The 23,679-nt window shown below is 39.6% G+C and overlaps 1 protein-coding gene across 1 annotated transcript; it reads left to right on the forward strand.

Moving 5' to 3' along the window:
- The first annotated feature begins 11,957 nt into the window (after positions 1-11,957).
- LOC110906698 lies at positions 11,958-14,183 on the forward strand. The gene is made up of 3 exons (XM_022151795.1): positions 11,958-12,194; positions 12,237-13,114; positions 13,229-14,183. Exons 1-3 carry the CDS (start codon positions 11,958-11,960, stop codon positions 14,181-14,183), a joined length of 2,070 nt encoding a protein of 689 aa, XP_022007487.1.
- The last annotated feature ends 9,496 nt before the right edge of the window (positions 14,184-23,679 follow it).

The following is a 23,679-nucleotide window of genomic DNA, read 5'->3' on the forward strand; positions in this document are numbered from 1 at the left end:
ATCGCAGTCACTATCAAGAATGGAAATGAGTTCACTGAATCAGCTACGAAGCAACACATTGCATTGTTGGCTTCCGTGTTAGAGTCGTATGAGTCTCTGGTAGCGGGTAAGATTGGGAATCCGGAAATGACCAAAGAGGATTACGATTAGATCGACCCGGAGGAGCTTAAACTGATAGATATTAAATGGGGCATGGCTAGTCTTGTGAGGAGAGCATAACGCTTTATGGAGATCACTGGCAGAAACAACCTTTCTGGACCTGATCAGAAGCTAGGTTTCGACAAGTCCAAAGTAACCTGCTTCAAGTGCAAAGAGAGAGGCCATTTCAAAAGAGAGTGTCCGAACCGAGAAGTGAATAATCATCAAAATCCGTTCATGAATGATTATTACAAGCAGGCAATCTACCACCGACCGAATCAACAACCTGTAGTCCAAAGGCCAAAAATTGAGAACAAACCAGAGAAAGCTCTCATTGTGAACCAGGATGACGAAACAGTAGTCGAGGGATTCAGCTTGGATAAATACATCCCTGGTAGTGATGGACAGGCTATGATGGTTAAGATAATTGAAGAGCCTGAGAATGTGATTGAGCCTGAAGTGGTTGTTGATGATGTTACTGTGGATAGTGTGGCTGATATTGAGGAGTTAGCTGCAGAAGTTTACTACTACCAGTCTGAGCAGGAGGTATTAGCAAGTTCTTTGAGATCTATCATGCCTCCTAAAATTTTTGAATCTTTTGCAGGTTTCTTTGAAGAACCGATGATGCGTGCGAAGTGTAGTATATTTTTTGATGTATATTTTAAGCCCTTTTTACACTTTTAGCCAAGTTTTAAATTTATAAAACATGATATTTACTAACACTAAACACACATATGGGCAAGTGCACCCATCGTGGACGTAGTATAGTGTTGGTAAGATACCGAGGTCGTCCAAGGACACAAGAGCTTTTAGTACCGGTTTATCCTCAACGTCTAATCAAGTCAAAAAGTTACAAAAGGTTTTTAAACTAAGAAAATAAAAACTAACTAAATGCTGAAAAGTAAAATAAAAATAAAAACAGATAGACAAGATGAATCACTTGGATCCGACTCATGTATTAGTATAACCTTTGATTATTTTCGCACTTTTGCACTTGTTTAAGAGATTATCTTAGTTATTGTAGTAGGCCCCTCTTTTGAAGGCGACGTTACCCTCAACCCAGTAGTTTGAGTCAGCAAGGATACAATCCTAAAGGGTTGGATTATTGGAAGATAATGAATTAAGTTATTAATGCAAATTATGGTAGGCCCCGCTTTTGGCGGTGACGTTACCCTCGACTAAGTAGTCTGAGTCAGTAGGGATACAGTCCTAAATAGCCGGGTTATAGTATTAATAGCAGTTAACTTATGAGGGGGTCAAAGAGTTTGGATCCCCGCCATCCAATACCTATGGGCATTGAAGGAGATCCTACTAAATTTGACCCAGGTCCCTTGCAGGACCTCTAAACGCTGAACAAGGGCAAGACCCTTACCAAACCGTTCCCTTAACCCCCGACCAAGTAGCCAACATACCTCCATATAGACCGTGGAGATATGAATGGTGAAAATCTTTTATTTTATATAGACAGTAAAATAATGCCAATACACCACGGACAAACGATAAGGAAAGATCACCTTCAACATAAGCAACTAGTTATTAAAGTCATTAATACAAAACCAAATAAAAAGTGCAAAAGATTAAAAATAAAAAGTATTATACTAAACACTTGTCTTCACCAAGTGATGTAAGAGACTTAGGCAAACATGGCCTTGATTGTCAAGAACTCTTACAATCAGTCTTGGATCCCGAGACGACTCACACACTCTATGATGGACAATGGATGATGGTGGTGGATGATGGTGTTGTGATGGTGGTGGGTGGTGGATGAAATGTGAGAGAGGTGGTGTGCCAAGGGATGAGTTGAAATGAAGCCAAGCACTCCTATTTATAGGCTGAACAGAAGGCCGGGCACGGCCCCGTGTCCGCTGGACACGCCCCCATGCCTGTCTGACACTCTCTCTCTTCATTAATTGTAATTCGCAATTACAATTAATGCGCCTGCTGTACTTTCGCCACGCCCCCGTGTTCACTGGACACGGCCCCGTGGTGGGCAATAGAAGCTTCTATAGGTTTGTCTTTTCTGCTGCTTCTTGGGCACGGCCCCGTGCTGGCTGAGCACGGGGCGTGTTCAGTCTTCTGCCTTCTCTATTTTGCTTAGGAGGATGCCGTTGAGGGGTCGGGCAGTCCACTTGTGTTCCTTTTCTTGTATTTATGTTAGATTTAGCTGTCTTTTTGCTTCTTTTGTGAATTTGAGCTCATTTAATCCTGAAAATACAAAAGGAAGACAAAAGCACTCTTTTTCCAACATTAGTACTTAAAAAGGGTTAGTTTTATGCCTCATTTGATGTAATTTATATGTTGCATTTTACACACATCAACCGACGACTGGATTGTGTCCAAGATATGAGGAGAAGAAAGAGTCTGTCGAGGAGATGATCGATGTGACAAAGGAAATGATCGAAGACACTTTGAAAGAAATTGCTGACAAGGCTCTCATGGCGAAATTGAAAGAGGTAGACACAGAACTTGTGAAACCCGGGTCTGTCGGTACCGAGTCAGTTCAAATGGAGTCAGATAAGGAGTCGGGAATTGAGGAGATCAAATCTAAGAAAGTGTCTGAGTCAGAGTCCAAAGATGTCGGTAAACAGGAAGTGAAAACTGCTCATGAAGGGTTGTTGAGAAAATGGATTCAATGTCTGAAACCCCATGCCAAAAGTGTTTAAAACCGTGCATGGAGTGTCTTGAAAAAGACACTAAGTTTCAGGAATTGAAACAACATGCTGACATATTAAAATTTGATCTAGGACAAGTCAAAGAGGCATGTGATACACTAGCCAGATCAGTTAAAATGATTCAAAAAGAAAGTGTAGAAAAAATAAAGCAACGAAACTAGCAAAAGCAACACTTTTTGATAAACAAGTGGAAGTTAATTTCCATCTTGACACAATCGCATCATTGAAAAAAGAGTTAGAATTAACTAAAATTGAAAATGAGCGAATTGATAAGAAATTGATGAGCTATGTTGCATCGTCCTATGTCCTTGAGCAGATTGTTCCACAACAGCCCAGTGCAACACCGGTCTTTAACAGCGTTCCACCCCCAATGTGGAATCATTATACTCAAAAGTATCCAGATGGGATGGAAGTTGCATTGAACCTCAAGTTGAGGACAATTGAGGAAGAGTTGCCAGAGAGCATTGACGTTACATTCTCTGCATCCGACACAGACAACGAGTCACAGGTCATCAAGACTGTTGTCGACCAAGTGTTAGATGAAGAGAGTGATAACTCTGAGGTTGATGTCATGAAATCTCATTCTGAGAAGTCTGTTACTGATTCTGAAGATGAGGGTAACTTTTTAGATCGTTTCATACCGAAATCAGACAAGAGTGCGAATGATGATCCGATCGTGGTGGTTTACACTATGATTGGAACTGACAAGCTTTACTCTGATTTCGAGTATCCGCTTCAGAACGCAAAGATTGATAATGTTGAGAAAGTTTTCAAACTGGTTGAAATTGACATTGCTGAAGTTAACAACAAAGAATTCTTTTCGAAACCGAAAAAGTCATTTGTTATGTCACGTTCCAACAACTCGGGAAAAAAGGAGTGGGAAGGGAATGGTAACAGTAAGAAAAATGGTAACAACTTTAAAAACAAAGGAATTGGTTTTGAGAAAAAGATGGCTAAGAAGGTTGTTAAGCCAAAAGATAAAATGAAAAATATCTTTGTTGTTAGACCAAGTGTGGATGATGAGAAAGAGTACATCTTTAGTCAAAAAGCCGTGGACGATTTCAATGCGGCGAAGAAACTAAAAGAGGAATCATTCAAATCAACTTTTGTCAAGTATGACAAAAGAGTTTGCTATCGCTGCAATGAAATCGGGCACATGGCAAAATAATGTAAGAAAGTTTTCGAAAAACCTGTCGCTGTAAAACCTGTTGTTCAAAAACCTCGACCTAAGTCACCAGTTGACAAAAAGGGTAAAAACCAATGGTTTCACCAATTCGCATCTTAAAGAGAGGTGAATTTTTGAAGTCTGAAGATAAGCCAAAATCGATATTTGAGATTGGCGAATCCTCAAAGTCTCAAAAGACTTCAAAGATTTATCCAAAAACAAAAATTTTTGAAAATCAATCATGGGTTGCGAAATCAAAACCATCGGTCGAGGAGAAAAATATGGAAAACATTTTGAAAAATGAAACAAAGGTTTTGAAAGATGATGTAGTTGAGTTTGAATCTGAACTTGACAAGTTTCTTGCAAAATTTCCCCCGATCATAAATGAAGTTAAACCAAAAGTAAAAAACTGATGTTCCGAATGTCACGTTTAACTTTCCTAAGATTGATGTGCCATGTGATTTAGTGTTTGGAAGTGTGTCACCAGTCAAGAAGTCATGGATATCATTGTTTGAATGAGTTGATGTAATGTTTGCAGGGGCTGCCCAGGTCAATCATTTCAAAATGGATCATGGACAGTGGGGCCTCTAGACATATCACGGGGATGCTTGCACTGCTTTACGATGTAAAATCAATCAACGGAGGCTACGTGGGTTTTGCAGGAAATCAGGGTGGCAGGATTGTAGGCCAAGGAACCCTGACAAATGCGATCATTTCGTTTGAGAAAGTGAACTACATCATAGAATTAGAAAACAACTTGCTTAGTATTTCTCAAATCTGTGACAAATTGTTTACTGCGCATTTCACGAAAAACGAATGTTTGGTTTTGAAACCTGGGTTTAAAATCCCTGATGATATGGTGTTGTTGCGCGCTCCATGAGAGAACGACTTATACATTCTTGATATGAGTGTCGCAACACCAGCAAATCATCAAAAACAATGTTTTGTGTCGAAAACGAAAGCAACAGAAAAAGAGTCTATTATGTGGCATCGAAAGATGGGCCACATTCATGTTAGAAAAATGAATTTTCTGGTGCACAATGATTTAGTCGAAGGTGTAAATTTAAAGAATTTTCATTTGTCTGATGATTGTGTAGCTTGTAAGAAGGGAAAGCAGACCAGGAAGTCACACCCACAGAATTTACTGAATTCGATCAGAGTACCGCTTGAGAGACTCCACATGGATCTCTTCGGGCCGGTCAATGTGAAAAGCATCATTGGTGATTTGTACTGCTTGGTAGTCACTGATGATTATACAAGGTTTTCGTGGGTAGTGTGCTTGGAAAGAAAAGATCAGACGTATGAGTCGCTGATGGTTCTGTTCAAAAAAAAGGAGACACTGTATAAGCTGCCTATCCGAAGAATACGAAGTGACAATGGAACCGAATTCAAGAATAACAAGATGCTCGAGTACTGCAATGAAAAGGGGATTCTTCATGAATTCAGTGCGCCATATACTCCACAACAGAACGGCGTTGCTGAAAGAAAGAATCGGACCTTAATAAAAACTGCTCGAACGATGTTAGCCGATTCCAAGTTACCGATCTTCTTCTGGAGCGAAGCAGTGGCTGCAGCTTGTTACACTTTGAACCGTGTGCTCACCGTCAAGAAGTACAAGAAAACAAGTTTTGAGTTGCTACATCGATATAAGCCAAATCTAGAGTTTCTGGAGCCATTTGGATCTCCATGTACTTTTATTGATGAAAATGGTAAATTCGGTGCTAAGTCGAATGATGGTTTCTTTGTAGGTTACGCGAGCCCGTTGAAGAGGGTGTTCGTACCTTGCCTGGGAAAAGTAATACAAGTTCCTCATGTGGATGTCAGAAGCACACTGCTTCACCACAACTTCCCGGACAAAGATTCCTGTTCGATTATGACAAACTCTGGAAGTCGTTTCATCTTCCGACCGAGCCAACTATTGAAGAACTTATTCTGCTATACCAACAGCAACAATCTAGTTCACAAGATCAAGTGCCATGGCCTTTGGTAGTTTCACAACCTAAGGTGGATACAAGCATTCCTACAGGAGGCACAAACGATCACGAAGTCGGTCCAACTGGAACAGCTCACGAACCACCAGAGGAATCAACTCCAACATTTGACAACTATGACGACTCAGAAGAGGAATCCGCTCCTACTTTTGACGAGGAACCAAATGTTACTACGATGGAAGCTGAGGATCACACCGGTGATCTAGACATAACGAGCTTGCAATCGGAAGTTGACGTGCCTGACACCGTCATGCTTCGAACCTTGTCTTATCATCCTTCAGAGAATATTATCGGTGACCTGCAAAGTGGTGTTAAAACGAGAGATCAAATCAATCGAGCTCTTACATGTTTTTATTCATCTGTTGCTCCTTTACAAGAAGAATTCTCACTGAAATGTTTTATCTCGTAGATTGAACCTAGAACATATAAAGAGGCGTTAACTGAAGATAGTTCGGTGAATGCGATGCAGGAGGAGCTGCAACAATTTGAGAAGTTGGGAGTGTGGAGACTAGTAGACCTCCCCGAAAATCAAAAGTTGATCAAAACAAAGTGGGTATTCAAGTGTAAGAGAGACGATAGAGGAATCGTGGTTTGGAATAAAGCATGATTAGTGGTTCAAGGCTTTAGTCAGCAAGAAGGCATCGATTATGATGAGGTTTACGCGCCTGTTGCAAGACTAGAGGCTATTCGGATCTTCCTGGCTTTTGCGTCATGGAAAGACTTCAAAGTGTACCAGTTGGATGTTAAATCTGCCTTCCTGTACGAAAAGATTAAAGAAGAGGTGTATGTGGCGGGGTTCACTGATCCACTACACAGGAACAAGGTCTATCTGCTGGATAAGGCGCTTTACGGACTACACCAGGGCCCGAGAGCCTGGTACGAGACACTTTCCCAACATTGCTGGCCAACGGGTTCACTAGAGGGACAGTCGATAGCACGGGTTCACTAGAGGGACAGTCGATAGCACATTGTTCACGAAGGAAGTTGCAGGACATCTCCTAATTGTGCAGATCTACGTTGATGACATCATTTTTGGTTCGACCAACGACGGGTTGTGTAAAGAGTTCGAAAAGGTCATGAAGAAGAAATTCGAAATGAGTTCGATGGGGGAGATGAAGTTCTTCCTCGGGCTGCAGGTGGAGCAGATGCCCGACGGAATCTTCATTCACCAAACAAAATATGTGAAGGACGTGCTTGAAAAGTTTGATATGGATCAATGCAGTCCAGCAGCAACCCCCCTGGCACAGAATCATGGGATTTGTCCAGACGAGGGAGGTGTAAAGGTGGAAGAGACATTGTACCGGTCAATTATCGGATCCTTAATGTATCTCACTGCTTCCAGACCGGACATCATGTACCCGGCATGTCTTTGCGCCAGATATCAGTCGAGCCCGAAGCAGTCACGCCTGACAATTGTCAAAAGGATTTTACGGTATTTGAAAGGCTGCCCAAGCATCGGCTTGTGGTATCCTCGCTCGGGTGACTTCTCTCTAACAGGTTTCGCTGATTCTGACTTTGGAAGCTGCAAGCAGAATGCTAAGTCCACCACTGCTGGGTGTCAGTTCCTCGGAACTCGACTTGTGACTTGGCAGTGCAAGAAACAAACCTCTATGGCGCTTTCCACTTGTGAGGCTGAATACGTTTCAGCCTCCAGCTGCTGTTCTCAGATCCTTTGGATCCAGCAGCAAATGCGCGACTTTGGTTTGCAATTCTTGGATACACCGATATTCGTGGACAATGAAGCAGCCATAAATATAACTAAAAACCCGGTGCAACATTCTAAAACAAAACATATAGAGATCCGTCATCACTTCATCCGTGATTGTCACGAGAAGAAGTTGATACGAATCGAACATATACACACCGATGATCAGAAGGCTGATTTCTATACAAAACCGTTTGATAAAAAGAGATTTTATTATCTTTTAAAATTGAATGGGATGAAAAATCTGCGTTTTGGGAGGGTTGAAGACTGAAGCCGAGGAGGGCGGCGATCAGATGTGAACTACGTCGCGTTGTCAACTTTGTTTGTACAGTTTATTTTCCTGCTTTTCGATAAAAATAAAAACACAAAAATATGTTTTTCTTTTTAGGGGGAGAAATTCGCAGAAAAATACAAAAACATGATAAAATTGAAAAATCCAAAAACATTAAAAATTGAAAAAGAGCTTGTGTATAATAGGGGAAATGATAGTACATCAGCTAGACAGACACGGTACGCTAAAGAAATGTAATGCTTAATATGCGTTAAGCAGTCTCGCTGATGATGTGCCGATAGATTTTTACAAAATTAGTAGATTTGTTTGGGATATAAACATAAAAATTACTTGCTTTTACGTGGGGAACACCTCCAGGATATATGGGTAACCCCCGAAATCTCGTTTGAAAGGTCCCTCTTTCTGAAATACTAGGTCTTTATGCTTAGTGATATCTGGGGTATTATCCCAGGACTTCTGCTGAATGGAAATTCTGACCTAGTCCCCGGATAATACTTTATGCAAAGCTTTACTTGTAAAGCCTCCCCTCAGCATAAAAAATGATGACACATTGCAAAATGTTAATCATGTGCTGTTGTAAAAAAGATTCTCTAAAGGAACCCACCAAAGTTGAGCCGTCATCTCTCTGCTGAACGGAAGTTCTGACCTGAGCTGTCACGACCTCGCAATTCACACCATTACAGATATCATCTAGGTATACTCACCTGTAAGACTGAATATTGGGATCTGGATATGAGAGTATATACTGAGGTGGGACACATGTAAAAGTTTAAGTCTTAAAACATTAAATCCGTATCCCGAACAGATTGAAAGTTCTGTGAAAATTTAAGAGGATCAGTATATCGACAATCTAGGCGAACTGTTTAAAGCTGAGTATGAAATTAAGCTTAACGGTGCTAGTGTCTTGTCGGCAGCTGATATGATCCCCTAACACGCTCACAAAAGATTGTGTGTACATATTTCTGCTTATTTGTTTCTAAAAACCAAAAAGATTTTATTTTCATCTTATTTTAGACAATAGACGTTGGGGATTAGATGATCAAAGTCTTGTGCAGAACATGTCTGATTCATGAGGTTTGGGTAAGCTGGAGATTCTAGAAAGTGACTGGTACATGTCTGAAAGATTGAAAAAGTGTTTGAAAGTTCGAAAAGTTCAATAGTTCATTAATTTGAACTGATTTAAGTTTCAAAAACTCAACGTACTTCATAATCTGGTCAACCAAGGTCATTAATTTGGACTTGGTAGGCTGAACAGTTGACCAAGGTCATTAACTTGGACTTGGTTAACTGGGTGTGTCGGTAAACAAACAGAAAATGCCAAAAAGTTAAAATTTTGAAAAAGTTAATTCTGATTCCGCTTGAAAACAAGATTTCACATTATGCTTTTTAATTCTGCTTGAAAAGAATCAAAAGTTGATTCCGCTTGAGAATGCTTCATGTGATTCCGCTTGAGCAGCAACCATGACCATTTCAAGCGAAATCAGACAGCCTATAAAAGGCCATCTGATTCCGCTTGAATCATTTATCTCCTATTCCGCTTCAAATTCTCTGTCCAAGGCGATTCAAGCGATACCCCCAAAACTTCGATTTTCAGCCTAATTGCTGCCCAATTTTTGTTTGATTTTGTGTTCTTAGTTGGTTAACACAACTACGAACATGGGAAAGGTGAGGAATCGGACCAATTTCACCCAGATCTGTTGATTTTGAACTGTCGGCGATGTATTTGTTTGAAAACTTAGATTTAGGGTTGAAATATAGGGTAAACTGAACATAAATCATATCATATGTTGTCGAATTGTCATGTAGATCATGTATTAAGTATTGATTGTGACAGATCTAGGGTTTGTTGTTGTTTGTCGATAACCAAGTGTTACAAACTTAGATCTAGGGTGTGTCTGATGGCCAAAATGAAATTAAAACGTATCAACATGGTCGGATTTCACTGATTAACAAGCAAACATGATCAATTTCATCATCAGTTAGGATTTGAAAGTTTCATTATGATTTCGCTTGAAATTGAGTGTGATAGATGATTCCGCTTCTAAGTGTTATATCTGATTCCGCTTCAGATGATGTTTTTGTGATGTCCTTGTGATTTCGCTTCAAACATAAACATTATGATTCCGCTTCAAAATGTTATATGTGATTTCGCTTCAATGGACATTATGAGATTTCGCTTCAAATTTCAACAATTGTTTCCGCTTCAAACTGCTTTATGATTTCGCTCCAAACTCTTTCATGAGATTTCGCTTGAAATATCTTGATTGTTCAAGTGGTTTCACTTGAAATTGTTTGTTGCTGAAATTATTTTTCTAAGTGTTTGATTATTTTGTGCACTGTGTTGTCTTGCAGGCTTCGAAAGTGATCTTTGATCCGTTGCACAACAGCTGTTGTGACTTTGATGTGGACAGGAATACAGAGCTGTCAAAATTCAGCAGCATTCTGGAATTTATGAGAATGGTACCAATTCAGAAAGCTCTTACGGATCAACATTTGGTGTACAAGTCTCATGTTAAACGTTTCTGGAAGCATGCAACTTACGATGAAAAGAACAAAGTGATCTATTCAGTTGTGAAGCAACATAATGAGAAGAAATCAATTGTTGTTACAGAGGCACTGATTCGTGAAGTGTTGAATTTCCCAGATGATGCAGATTCACCAACAAAGTTCCCTGAAAGGATGGTCAAGGGATGTATGCTGAGGATGGGATATGATGGTGCATTAAACGCTGCAAATTACTTGAAGTCAAAGTTTAGAAAGCCGTACAAGTTTATTGTTCATTCAGTACTGCAGGCGTTAAGTCATTGCAAAGGAGGTTATGACGCCATGCGAGATTATCAAATGAATATGGTTACAGCGTTGGTTTTGAACAAAAAGTACAATTTCTCGCACGTCGATTTTCATTACATGGCAGAAAATATTACAACAAAGAGTAGAACTTGGATTTATCCAAGATTTGATCATGCTTATTCTGATATTGAAAGAGATGTAGAAAATGATTTGTTGGTATTATCTCACATGAGCAATGATTCTCTGAAGCAGCTAGCTAGATATCATCCGAACCATCCTGAACCGAAGAAAGTTGCTGAATTTTTCGGATTCATCAAGGATGCAAACTATGTTGATCCTGATCCAGTTAATCACCAAAACTGGAGGAATGAAGAGGAGATGAAAGAAGCTGCTTATGCCGATGAGTTAGAGGCACTTGAAGGGTTTAAAGCAACTCGCAATGATTGGTTTATGAAAGAGCAAAGGAGAAGAAGCAAGAAAGCCACCCCTAAAGCACAGAAGGAAGAAGGTTCATTGTCACAACCAAAGAAACGACAAAAGAAAGCTACAAAGACTTTGCTTATTGATGAGCCTGAGGTAGAAGAACAAGTTGTAAATGTTGAAGAGAATCAGGATTCTGATATGGAGGATGTGTTGAAAAGCATTGATTATGAATTAGATTCAGATAAAACAGCTGATGTTGCTCAGAAAGGAAAAGCTGTTGAAGATATAGAAGGTGATGATGTTGATAAAAGCACTACAAGTTCTTCGAGTTCTTCTGAAGATGAGATAGATGAAACTGAACTTTGAAGAAGAATTCAAGAAGAGACTGCAAAAGAGAAGCAGTTGAGAAAGAGGAAGAGACAGGAGAAGGATGATGCTGCATACATTCCATCTCCTGAGCATGTATCTGAATCTCAATCGCCTTCAGCTGGAAAGAAGAAAGTTGGTGCTAGGAAGAGGATTGTGTCTCCAAAGATTAAGAAAGTTACTCAGAAAATCAAGAAGCCGACAAAGATTGTTTTGAAGAAAAGACCTTCTCAAGAACCGAGTAAACCACCATCACCACCACCTGGAACCATTACCACATCAATCACCAATACAATCACCACCACGTCAAACACCTCCAAAACAACCAACACCACCTAGACAACCATCACCGTTACATCTCTCACCACCACATCAAACACCACCTCATGAACAACCTTTATTTACATCCCAAGAAATGTTCAAAACATCACCACCCACTCAAATACAAGTTCAATTAACTCCTAGTTCTTCTGGCCACAAGACGTTTCCAACCATTCCAGAAAATCTTGAAGATATTGGAGATTTCGGATTTGCGAATGATGAACAGGTGAAAAAGTTAGAGAAGAAAATGGATGATGTTTTAAATGAAAACAAAATATTAGCAGCTGAAAGCAAGAAAGTGGCTGATCGTGAAAAGATTCTCGAGATGCGTGTAAAGAAGTTAGAATCTGAAAACAAGTCTTAATTGAAGAAGATAGATGTCGATCAGACCGAGATTGATATCTTAAAGGTGAGGGTGGCAGAGTTAGAAGAGGAAAAGACACGCCGAGATGAACAGAACAAATATTTTGAGTTAAAGAACAAAGAACTGGAAGCTGCGAAGGCGTTGAAAGAGCACGAATTCTATATGATGAACAAAGTGATAGAAAGTATGCTCGGGAAGTCAATAGAGCAAAGATTTGAAGAAATTCAAGTTGAAGAAGTCAGGGCTAAGCGCCAAGCTGAGATTGAAGCTCTAATGAAAGACAAAGGCAAGAATGCTGAAAGCAGTGTTGCAGTAGCTGAAAGATCAATCGTTCCATCTTTAGTCGTTGAAAATCCTGTTCCTATATCTTCAGTATCTGCTGTTTTTGATGAAGATGTATCACTTGAAGATCTGATTGGGAATGACGATGAAGAAGATGATGAGGAGGATGACATTGATGAGGGTGATGACGAAGAAGATGATGATGATGAGGAAAAAGTGTTTTCTGCGAGTAGTCATGGTTCTGGCAATGACAATGATGACGATGATAATCAGGGAGGTACAGGTGTTACTACGACTGAAGCTTCCAAAGAAAAGAATGTCGATGATTACATGAATGATGGTGCGAATGAAGAAATAGAGGAAGCTGATGGAAAGGGGGAGCATGTTGATAATCAAAACATTGATCAAGCTGAAAAATTAATTCTTCGAATTGAACCTCATGTTGAAGAAGGTGAGATAAGGCATACTTACACGTTGGATGAAGTATCGAAGATGTTCAATGTGAATGAAGCTGAGTTTAAGTTTGATTTCGAAGAAGAACTGAATGCATTCGACATCAACCATCAACCAAAGTATGAATATAAGTATGTGGAAGACGCAAATGTGTATGACAGAGTTGAGGTTGAAGATTGTACTAATGAGGAGAGCATGAATGAAGATACTTCTCAATTTCCAACACTGATGGAGTTTTTCACTTAAGAAAATCGGGATGAACTTAGAAGGAAAGTTTCTGAGATTCTTAAAGACAAAAACTTTGATGGCACCACAAAAGATCCACTGAAGGAAGAACGTAAGAAATGGTTCAAGGAAAGCAATGAACGTAAATTCAAACGTCCGTTGAAGTATTATCAGAGAGACAGAAGTATTTCTTTGGGGGATATCATAAGCTGGGGATTTCTACCGCAGGTTAATGCTTATGCGATCAGAAGAGAATGTGGTGTTCAGTATTTCGAAAAATTACATGATGTTATGTCCCTTCCATGGTGGGATGTGGATGAGTTATCGAAAGTAAGAACCTTGGGGTATCCTGTCAGGAAGAATGATATTGCAATGTGGGGCCTGATAAAGTTTGAGGCTCTGAAAGACTTCAAACACTGGAAGCCTCATTACCCAAAGAGAGTTCAAAGGGTAGATCTAGTGACAAGGATTGAAGAGAATATTCTGAATGTTAAAAAGCCGAAAACGATGAAAAACATTCCAGTGCCCAAGATGGAACATGAATTTTACAAAGGTTTCATGGGCTGGGTGTACAGTTGTATATCTACTGAGGCAGTGATCACGTATAGAGCTGGGAAAGAGATTAGAGAGATTTTTGTCTACGACCCGATGTGGTTGCTGAACTACTCAGCGAAGGATATTGAATGTTTATTCATCAACAAGATCCGTTTCCAATCTGAAGACAAGGAGCAAGCGATGCAGTTTCAAAAGGTTGCAAATATTTGCTTTCAGAAAGGCATAAATTTTGAAAGTAAATGGAATTCAAAATGGTGGTCGCTTGAAGAGAAAGAAAAGAAGAAGGCTGAACGAGAAAGGAAGAAACTTGATGAAAACAAAGGGAAATGGATGAAGTTGCAGGCTGAAGAAGCTCAGAAAGCGAAGAAAGAGAATGAAAGGTTGAGGAACTTGCTTAGGAAGAAGCCTAAGTCAAGAGAGGAAACTTTCAAGTCACTCTGAAGACCCGAAGACAAGACTGAAGACTCCGGCTGTATCCCAGGGGGAGTTTGTTAGGGGTCTGAAATGTAAATTTATGTTTTTATGTTGTGATTCCGCTTGAAATGACATGTTGTCGTTTCAAGTGAAATCAGAAAGTTGTGATTCCGCTCGAAATGACAGCATGTCATTTCAAGCAAAATCAGAACTAGTATAAATAGTTGTGTCTGTTTCTCATTTGGTACCGATTTGTCAAGTTGTAGTCGAACTGCTGCCAAATTTTTCTGTGATCAATTAATGAGAAACAGTGTTAAAAGTGATATTCTGTCTATTTCTACTCCATTCTCTTTGATTCAAACTGTTTGTGTGATTCCGACGCATAAACAGTGGTATTTTGACTCTGATTGACTCATTAGATCGTCAATATCGATCCTACAAAAATACACCTCAAGAGTTCAACAAAGGTTAAACAAGAAAAAAGGTTATAGTTCTGATTCTGGTTTTCAAAAGAAACCAAATCATAACGGTAACTTCAAAAAGAAAGGCTTAGGTTTTATTCCACCTGAAAATTATAAATATGAAAAAACTTCTAAAACAAATACAAAATTTGTTCCAGGGAGAAACTATGAAGAAGAATCAAAAAGCTCATTCTGGAAGCAGTCAAACAGAGATTTCCTTGCCAAGAAGCAAGAGTTAGTGAAGAATGGAGCTTATCAAAGAAAGGAGACAAGAACCTGTTACAAATGCAATGAAGTGGGTGACATTGCAAGGAACTGTTCTCAAGAAACAAAAACAAAACAGGAAGTCTCTAAAAAACTCAAAGAAAAATTTATTGAGAAAAATGAACCACCAGCTGGCAAATTTAAAAATTTTGAAAATTCAACATATGAAGTTGGTGAGAGTTCAAAGACAAGTTTTTATAAAAAGAGAGCTAAACATGACAACCAAATGTGGGTTGTTGTTAAGAAGTTTAATGTGAAATCTGGCGATGAACCTGATTCCACAAAGTCAGAGGAACCACAGGTTGAGGTTAAAGAAGAAAACTCAGTGCCTCCAGTGGATGATGTTAATTTCCACCATTGAGGGCTGAGAATTTTAAATCAAGAGTTGGGAAGGTTGAGATCTCTAATCAATTCTATTCTGAGAAGAAAGAATTTAATGTTGAGAAGTGTTTAATGGAAATGTTAAAAAGATTTTTGGAAAAATGGTCGAGGGAAAGGCCAAAGGAGTAAAGGACTTTTATGAAACAAAGAAAGCAACTTTTTACCCAAGCGAAGTTGAGGAGGAAACATCCAAGTTTGGTCAGGCTTGGATGGCAGTTTTTCACAACTAAAATCCAGACTTGCCGGAGCTCCCAAGTTAGTAATCGTGGAGCATGAATCGGCATCATTCTTACAAAGTTTATTTTAAGAAAAATCTTAAAATTGTTAATTTTTACAGGTTGTGGACTAGCCGGAACTCCCAGGTTGGTAAATGTGGAGTAGGAATTGGCATCTTTTTACATGTTGTGAAATTTTTTCCTACATGTGGTATTTTATCTTTACAAGTGGTAAGGTTGAAAGGTAAACCTACAAGTGGTTGATAGTTATTCTTACAAGTGGTTCATCAAGGTCATTAAGTTGAGCTTGATTTTACTATCATTCAAATGGTTTGAAGAACAATGTGATGAACCCCTAACCTACAAATGGTTTATAAAATCAACAAAACTTATTTTCCGGAAAAACCATTTTGATTAAAACAAACTTAAGTGTTTTGAAATCATAATGGGAAAATAGTTTATTGTAAGGGGGAGTTCTGATTGTTTATGCCGAGTGAATAGCGAATTGAAGCTTAAAACAACAGTTGTCAATTTTCTTGTATAGTTTGTTTTCAAATTTGCTCTAAAATGTTTTTGAATTTTAGGGGGGGTAAGAAATTTTAGAAAATCCAAAAACATTAGAAAATTTGAAAATGAGTTTTGTTGAAGGGAAAGAGGAAATGATAGTACATCAGTGGACTATCACAACACGCTAAAGATATGGAATGTTTAAATAGTGATAAATGATCTTACTGCGGATGTGTCAGTAGATTTTTACTCATTTAGTAGATTGTTTTCGAGATATAAACATAAAATACGAATGCTTTCTTATCTCGTGGGAACATCTCTCGGATATATGGGTAACCCCCGAAATCTTATTTGAAAGATTTTATGTTTCTGACATACTAGGTCTTTGTGCGTGGTGATATCTGGGGTATTATACCAGGACTTCTGATTTTGCGGAAGCAATAGCCTAGTCCTCGTATAATACTTTGCAAAAGCTTTAATCTTTAAAGCCAGCCCTCTGCTAAAAAATTGAAAAATATCGAAAGATATGTATCAATGGCAGTTGAAGAAAAGATCCCCAAACGGGACACACCTAAAGTCGAACCGTCATCTCTCGCACGAACGGGAGTTCTGACCTGAGCTCTCACGGTCTCGCATTTACCCGTTTACAGATATCACTAGTGTACATTCACCTGTAAGACTGAATATAGAAATCTGGATACGGGAGTATATTCTGAGGTGGGACACGCGAATAAGTTTAAGTAATTAAAATATTAATCTCATATCTCGAAACAGTTGAACTTTGTGTAGAAATTTAAGTGGATCAGTATACTGACAATCTACGTGAATCATTTAGAACTTAAAATGTCTAAAGCTTAACGGTGTTGGTGATTTGTCTTATAAACTGATATGATCCTCTTACACAAACTCACAAAAATATTGTTTGTAAATATTTCTTTACAGCATTTCTTTAAAATCAAAATCCAAAAAGATTTTCAATGTGTTTTAGCATAAATTTTGAAAAATTCAAAAAGATTTTCGACAACTGATGTTGAAGAGCTGAATTTCAAAATTCCGAAGTGCTAAACATGATGATTATTTTGTGAGGGGGAGTTTGTGTTATTAAACAATAATATTTTGAATGTTGCTTACAAGTGGTTCTTCAGATATTAATTTTGTTAAATCTTTCCGGATAAATTTGAGGGAGAGTCTGGATATATAAATTTGTCAAATTGAAAATTTGTGAAATTTATTATGAGATAGAGAATGTGCAGGATAGCCAGGATTCAGATCTTGATTCAGAATGATAGAGAGCCAGTTTCCGATACTTGAGGACTTTGTGATTTAAGCAAGAGACAAGTAACGATCCTGGAGCTAAAATTTCACGCAAGCTGATGATGCTGATGAACTTAAGGAATCAAGAGATCTGATCAAGAAAATTAGAGAGTTGAGAGCCAGATTGAAATCCTTATTCTGTGAAGATCAACATCTGAGGGGAGATTATTTGTTTAAGGGAGAGTCTGTTGGTACTGAAGAAAAGAGAAGAGAGAAGATTGAATAAGTTTTACATAGTCAGATACTTCAAAGAGAGCAGTCAGACTGATAAAGACTGAAGACGTTGAAGACTCGACACTTAAGACTCATCAACATCCGAGGGGGAGTCTGTTGGTGCATACGTCTGTCGACTTCGTCTTGTATCGAGTCTTGCATTGTTCAGGGCACGAAGTTCGAGAAAACAAATCAAAAGTTAATTTCGCATGAATTAGGTAATTCCACACGAAATTACCATCAGGTAATTCCATACGAAATTAGCTAATTCCGCATGCGCCCTAATCTCGCTTGAACTGTAATTTCGTATGAACTTGTTTCATGCGGAATTAGGCTGCCTATAAATAGTGATGATGTAATTTCGTTTGCAACAGTAGTGTATGTGTGTTTCCGGAGCCGAAGTGTTGCCGAAGTCTCGTTTCGCTGTAAAACTTTGTCAAATCAATCAAAACGACTATTAAAGTGAATATCTAGCTGAATCTCACTCGATATGTCTGTTTCCGCCTTTCATATTGAGTAGAACGCCTCTGAACGACTTGTTTCGGGTCCGTATACGATCCTACATCGTATCTCCATGGAGAGACTACCTTCGTTAATAGAGGCGTATTGAGCTTCACGAATGCGGTTTTGGAGATCATTGACGAGTTGGAGACAACGAATACCCTTTACATGAGTTTTACGACTAAGTGCGTCGGCTACTATATTCGCTTTACCTAGATGGTAGCGAATTTTGCAGTCGTAGTCATTTAACAATTCCACCCAATGATGTTGACGCATGTTCAGTTCCTTTTGGTTGAAGATATGTTAAAGGCTCTTATGGTCGGTGAAGACCACACACTTGGTACCATAAAGGTAGTGTCGCCAAATCTTCAAGGCAAAAACAACTGCGCCAAGTTCAAGGTCGTGAGTAGTATAATTCTTCTCATGTATTTTGAGTTGCCTCGACGCGTAAGCGATAACCTTGTCTCGTTGCATGAGAACACAGCCAAGACCAAGGTTTGAGGCATCGCAATACACGACGAAGTCGTCGCTACCATCGGGAAGTGCGAGGATAGGAGCATTACAAAGCATGTCCTTAAGAGTTTGAAAATATTCCTTTTGTTAGGGACCCCAAATAAAAGGTCTCTCTTTTTTAGTCAAAGAGGTTAAAGGAACGGCGATCTTAGAGAAGTTGGAGATAAAGCGACGATAATAACAGCAAGACCTAGAAACGAACGGATTTCAGACGGAGACTTAGGTGCAATCCAATTCTTCACAGCTTCGATTTTAGCGGGATCAACATGAATACCAAGTTCGTTGACACTATGACCAAAGAATTAAACCTCTTTTAACCAAAATGGGCACTTGGAGAATTTAGCGTATAGACGTTCAGTACGAAGAAGTTCAAGGATAAGACGCAAGTGTCGCTCGTGTTCTTCTTGTCTCTTAGAGTAAATAAGAATATCGTCGATGAAAACGATCACGAAACGGTCCAAGTACGCTTTGCACGCGCGGTTCATCAAATCCATGAAAACAGCAGGTGCGTTGGTCAAACAAAAGGGCATGACCATAAACTCGTAATGACCATAACGCGTTCGAAAGGCGGTCTTAGGTATATCTTCATCGAGGACTCGAAGTTGATGATACCCAGAACGAAGATCGATCTTTGAGAAGTAGGTCGCTCCATGCAATTGATCGAAGAGATCGTCAATGCGAGGAAGGGGTTATCGGTTCTTGCCAGTAAGCTTGTTGAGCTCGCGATAGTTAATGCATATACGAAATGACCCATCTTTCTTCTTGACGAACAAAACGGGAGCGCCCCAAGGACTAGGGCGTATAAAGCCTTTATCAAGAAGCTCTTGAAGTTGCCTCGAAAGCTCTTGCATCTCAGAGGGTGCTAAGCGGTAGGGAGACTTAGCGACGGGCGTAGCACCAAGTACTAAATCGATATGAAAATCGACAGAACGAGCAGGAGGCAGACCAGGAAGATCATCAGGAAACACATCAGGGAAATCACGTACGACAGGAACATTGCTTATGCTTAGGCCTTTGTCCTTCTTTTCCATAATGTGGGCGAGAAAGGCTAAGGTACCCTTGCGCAAGCACTTATTCGTTTAGATACACGACATCAACTTGAGACCTTGAGAGGGTTTCTCTCCATAGACGTGCAGGGAATCACCATTTGGAAGAGGAAGACGTATAAAATTTTCAGAACAAACGACTTCAGCACGTACTAGCCGAAGCCAGTCCATGCCTACTATGATGTCAAAGCTACCCATTTGCATAGGTATAAGATTGATTGAGAATGTATGATCATTGAGAATCAAGGAACACTTGGTAAGGACGGAATCAACAGTGATAGATTTACCATCAGCGACCTCGACAGCGAAAGATCTTGGCAACTTAGAGCGTTTACACTTAAGCAAAGGTTCGAATTCTAATGACACAAAACTTTTATCGGCGCCAGTATCAAATAAACACGAAGCATAAACATGGTTCACAAGAAACGTACCAGTAATGACGTCGTTTGCATTTTGGCTTGAGCAGTGGTAAGGAGAAAAACCCGGCCTCTAGCGGGTTGTTGAGCCTGTTGCTGTTGTTGCTGCTGTTGCTGTTGAGGTTGATTACGCTGAGGACACACGTTGGCGAGGTGATTAAGGTCGCCACACTTAAAACATGCTCGCATAGGAGCAGCTTGGGGTTGACCCTGGTTAGGAGCAGGGTTGGCAACAATAGCTTAATCTTGAACAGGCTTTTGGTTAAAATGACAGCGATCGGTGAAATGCCCAAGCCTGTTACAGGTTGCGCATTTGCGACATGGGGTGCCAGTAGGGTGATGGTAAGAGCATTGGTTACACTTGGGCCATGTCCCAGTGTAGTTTCTTCTTGGAGGTTCGAGGGTTGTGGGGACAACGACAGCTACTGATTGTAAAGGTTGAGGGTTTGGTGGAGTGATGACCGCACAGTTTTGGCTTGAAGCCTTCCACTTCTTGCCTTTGTTCTTTTTGGGTGTTGGGACGGTGAAGGTTCAACAATGGTTGTATCGGTTGTGGCTTGGTGCGCGCTCTTCGTTGAAACCTTGTCATAGGTCCATGAAGAACGCAGTTGTTGTTAAGCTCAGTAGCGGTACGAAAAGCATCTTCGGTGGTTTTGGGGCAAGCGGCGGCAACATGGTTAATCAAGGTGGGTGCAAGACAACGGATGAATTTGGCTACAGACTTGGGGATGGTGTCGACCTGTCCAGGGCAGAGGACACTAAGTAGCTTAAAACGGGTAATTAGACCATCGGCGTCGCTCCCCTTTTGTGTTAGGTGCCAAAACTCGTTCTCTAACTTTTGGAGCTCGTGGAGAGGACAAAATTGGTCCTTCATAAGTTGCTTAAGCTTGTCCCAAGGTAAGGCGTGTGCAACATCGTTTCCCCTTTTGTTGCGTTCGGTGGTCCACCATTCGAGTGCCCTCAAACGGAAAACTCCAGTTGCTTTCAGGGTTCGTAGGTCATCTGGACACCCACTTTGCTGAAATGTGAGCTCAATCGCGTCGAACCAATTCATCATGGCGGTAGCGCCATCTTTGCCAGTAAACTCCAAGGGTTTACAAGCCATGAATTCCTTGAATTGGAATGTTGGTTTGGGGGTTTCCACTTTTGAATCAACAGAACCATGTGGAGAGTCGATGTTGGTCTGAATCCTACTCACAATGTCTGGTATGACCTTAGCCATCTGCTTGGCCATGAATTTCATATAATCCTTTTTCGACATGGATTCAGAGTTGGAGGTGGATTGAATCTTTCTTCGATTTGGAGTCGAAGGTGAATTCCTTCTTGCTCTTCTTTGTCAATTTCTTGGACACGACGTTGGACGACATCTAAGAATCGAAAGAGAAGGAACAGATGAGACTTGATCATAAATTCAAAATAAGTTTTGCATGTATAAGCATGTAAGTGATATGTGCTAAACAGACTATTAAAATTAACTACTTTAGACTCTCTAAGCTAGACACTAAAAAGCTTTAAATCTAGACTCGACCTAAACCACACAATCGGCAAGTGTACCACTCACTGTAGTATTACCTAAGGAAGTCTGGATATCGAACCACGAGACTCTATTAATCACGCTAACTAGACTCTAATAAACTATGACATGCACGACTTAAACTGTTTAATTGTTTGGGGGGGGTTACTGAAAATTAAAGGAAATATATTAAACTAATTATTAAACTAGAACTAAACTAATACGAACTAAGGTGAAGACTTTTTCTTATATGATGAAGAAGACCACCTAGACTAGAATCCTGGATTGATTTTTAGAATTTACCAATTAAGTTAACTGCATTTTTTATGGAACCGGGATCTTGTGATACTAAACCTATTAAGACACCAACTAAGCCCCTCAACCCTTCTCGAGGTGAAACTTATGGCACTACCTAAGCCGATAATCCTACCGGTTATTAGACTTCCTTCCGGTTATCTAATTATTGTGTAAGTACCCTAATGTTGACCTACTCTTTTCCAATTATAGATCTAGGGTAGTTTGAGTTTCTTAACTTGACTTGATAGACTAATAAACCGACGGGGCAACTAAGGCATGACTTTTTCCAAAGACTGTCAAAAGCAATTCGCCGGGTAAGACCTACCAATAGCCCTGCACCTTCCAGCTATTAGGACTAGTAGAATACTGAAATCTAGCAAATTATTAACTGTCACTTCTAAGGTTTATTGGCCAATTCACCCTAAAGGTCAAAGACACAAGGTCAAAGATCTAGCATGAACCTCCGTAGCAGACAACCACCAAGATTCACACGAAGCAATCGATAATAATGAGCCAAATTAAAGTACGCATACACACCAAATTAATAAACCAAACTTCTTACAATACACAATTAATCCCTAAAAGACATGCAATTAACGAAAAAGGTTCAAACTTTATTTCAATCCATTCATCATAGTCTAAACGGTTTTAACGTTTAGCCAAGCATATTAAACAAAGAAAACAAAGCAAAGTTGTTCAAGCAAGAATTCATGGTTAAAAGTTTCGAAAGAGAAATCAACAAACAAGGAACTAAAGAACCCGTGTAAGTCTTCAATCTTCGACCCGAACTCGAACCAACGATTCTAGTGATCAAAAACGATCCGAATAGCTCAAAGTATGCTCTGAAAATCGCCTCTTACTTCCTTAATTCGTAACTAGGGTTTTTTTCGAGTTTATAATGTATTTATATGATTTTTCCAACACAACCCTTGACCAAATTCGAAGGAATCTGCCAGCTATGGCCTCTGGCGGGGCGCGACCCACATAGGAAATGGGTCGCGGGGCGCCACCTTATCCATTTAATTGTTTAATAACTTCAGTCTCTCGCCGGGCGCAAGAGACTTGTCACGGGGCGCCAGAGAGTGATTTTCCAGCTTTTAACTTCGTTTCAGCACCCTGCTCTTTCCAACACATTCCGGGACTTGGTGTTTCAGTATTGTGGCTCATTTTTACTCAATTTTCAGCAAATTTAAGCACCAAGACCTGCAAAACTCGATTTGATCAATAGTATGCACATTCTAACGAAAACAAAACTAAATATAACGAAAAACTATACAAACTGACACGAATAAAAGATGTATTTTGCAATACATCAAACATCCCCACACTTACTCTTTTTTCGTCCTCGAAAAAGAATTATGCAACAGAATCAGAGATGAATAAATACTCGGATCAAAAACTATTTAAATTTTGTTAAAATCAAAGCTTGTGTTAGCTGCGATTGCAAAAATACTTATCCCTTTAAACCAAATCTGGTCTTAAGCCCCTTATCATGCAATTTTTAGTTCAAGTGCGGTCGGTCTACCTAGGGTCTCACACTAGAAGCTATGGTCTACCTAATCCCGCCTCAAGCTTATAGAATAAAAGGAACGATCACTGGACCAATTCCCAACCGTCTTATATCAAAATCAATAGAATTTAAAATCAAATTTTTTTCCATTTTTCAGCTGTTTTCTTTCTTTTCATTCTTTTTTTTTCCTTTTTTTATGAGCGTAGACGTTGTTTTCCCTAACCTAGAGGCATTCCGGCTATAGAGTCGCTATCCCCAACTCGGATTACTTAGGCTTCGGTACTTTTTATTTGCAAGTTCGATTTTACACATCCTAGAGGTATTCCGGTTGTAAAGTCACTATCCCCAACCAAGATTACATAGGCCTGCGCT

This window comes from Helianthus annuus, chromosome 14 (genome assembly GCF_002127325.2).
Source record: "Helianthus annuus cultivar XRQ/B chromosome 14, HanXRQr2.0-SUNRISE, whole genome shotgun sequence".
Classification (NCBI taxonomy): Eukaryota; Viridiplantae; Streptophyta; class Magnoliopsida; order Asterales; family Asteraceae; genus Helianthus; species Helianthus annuus.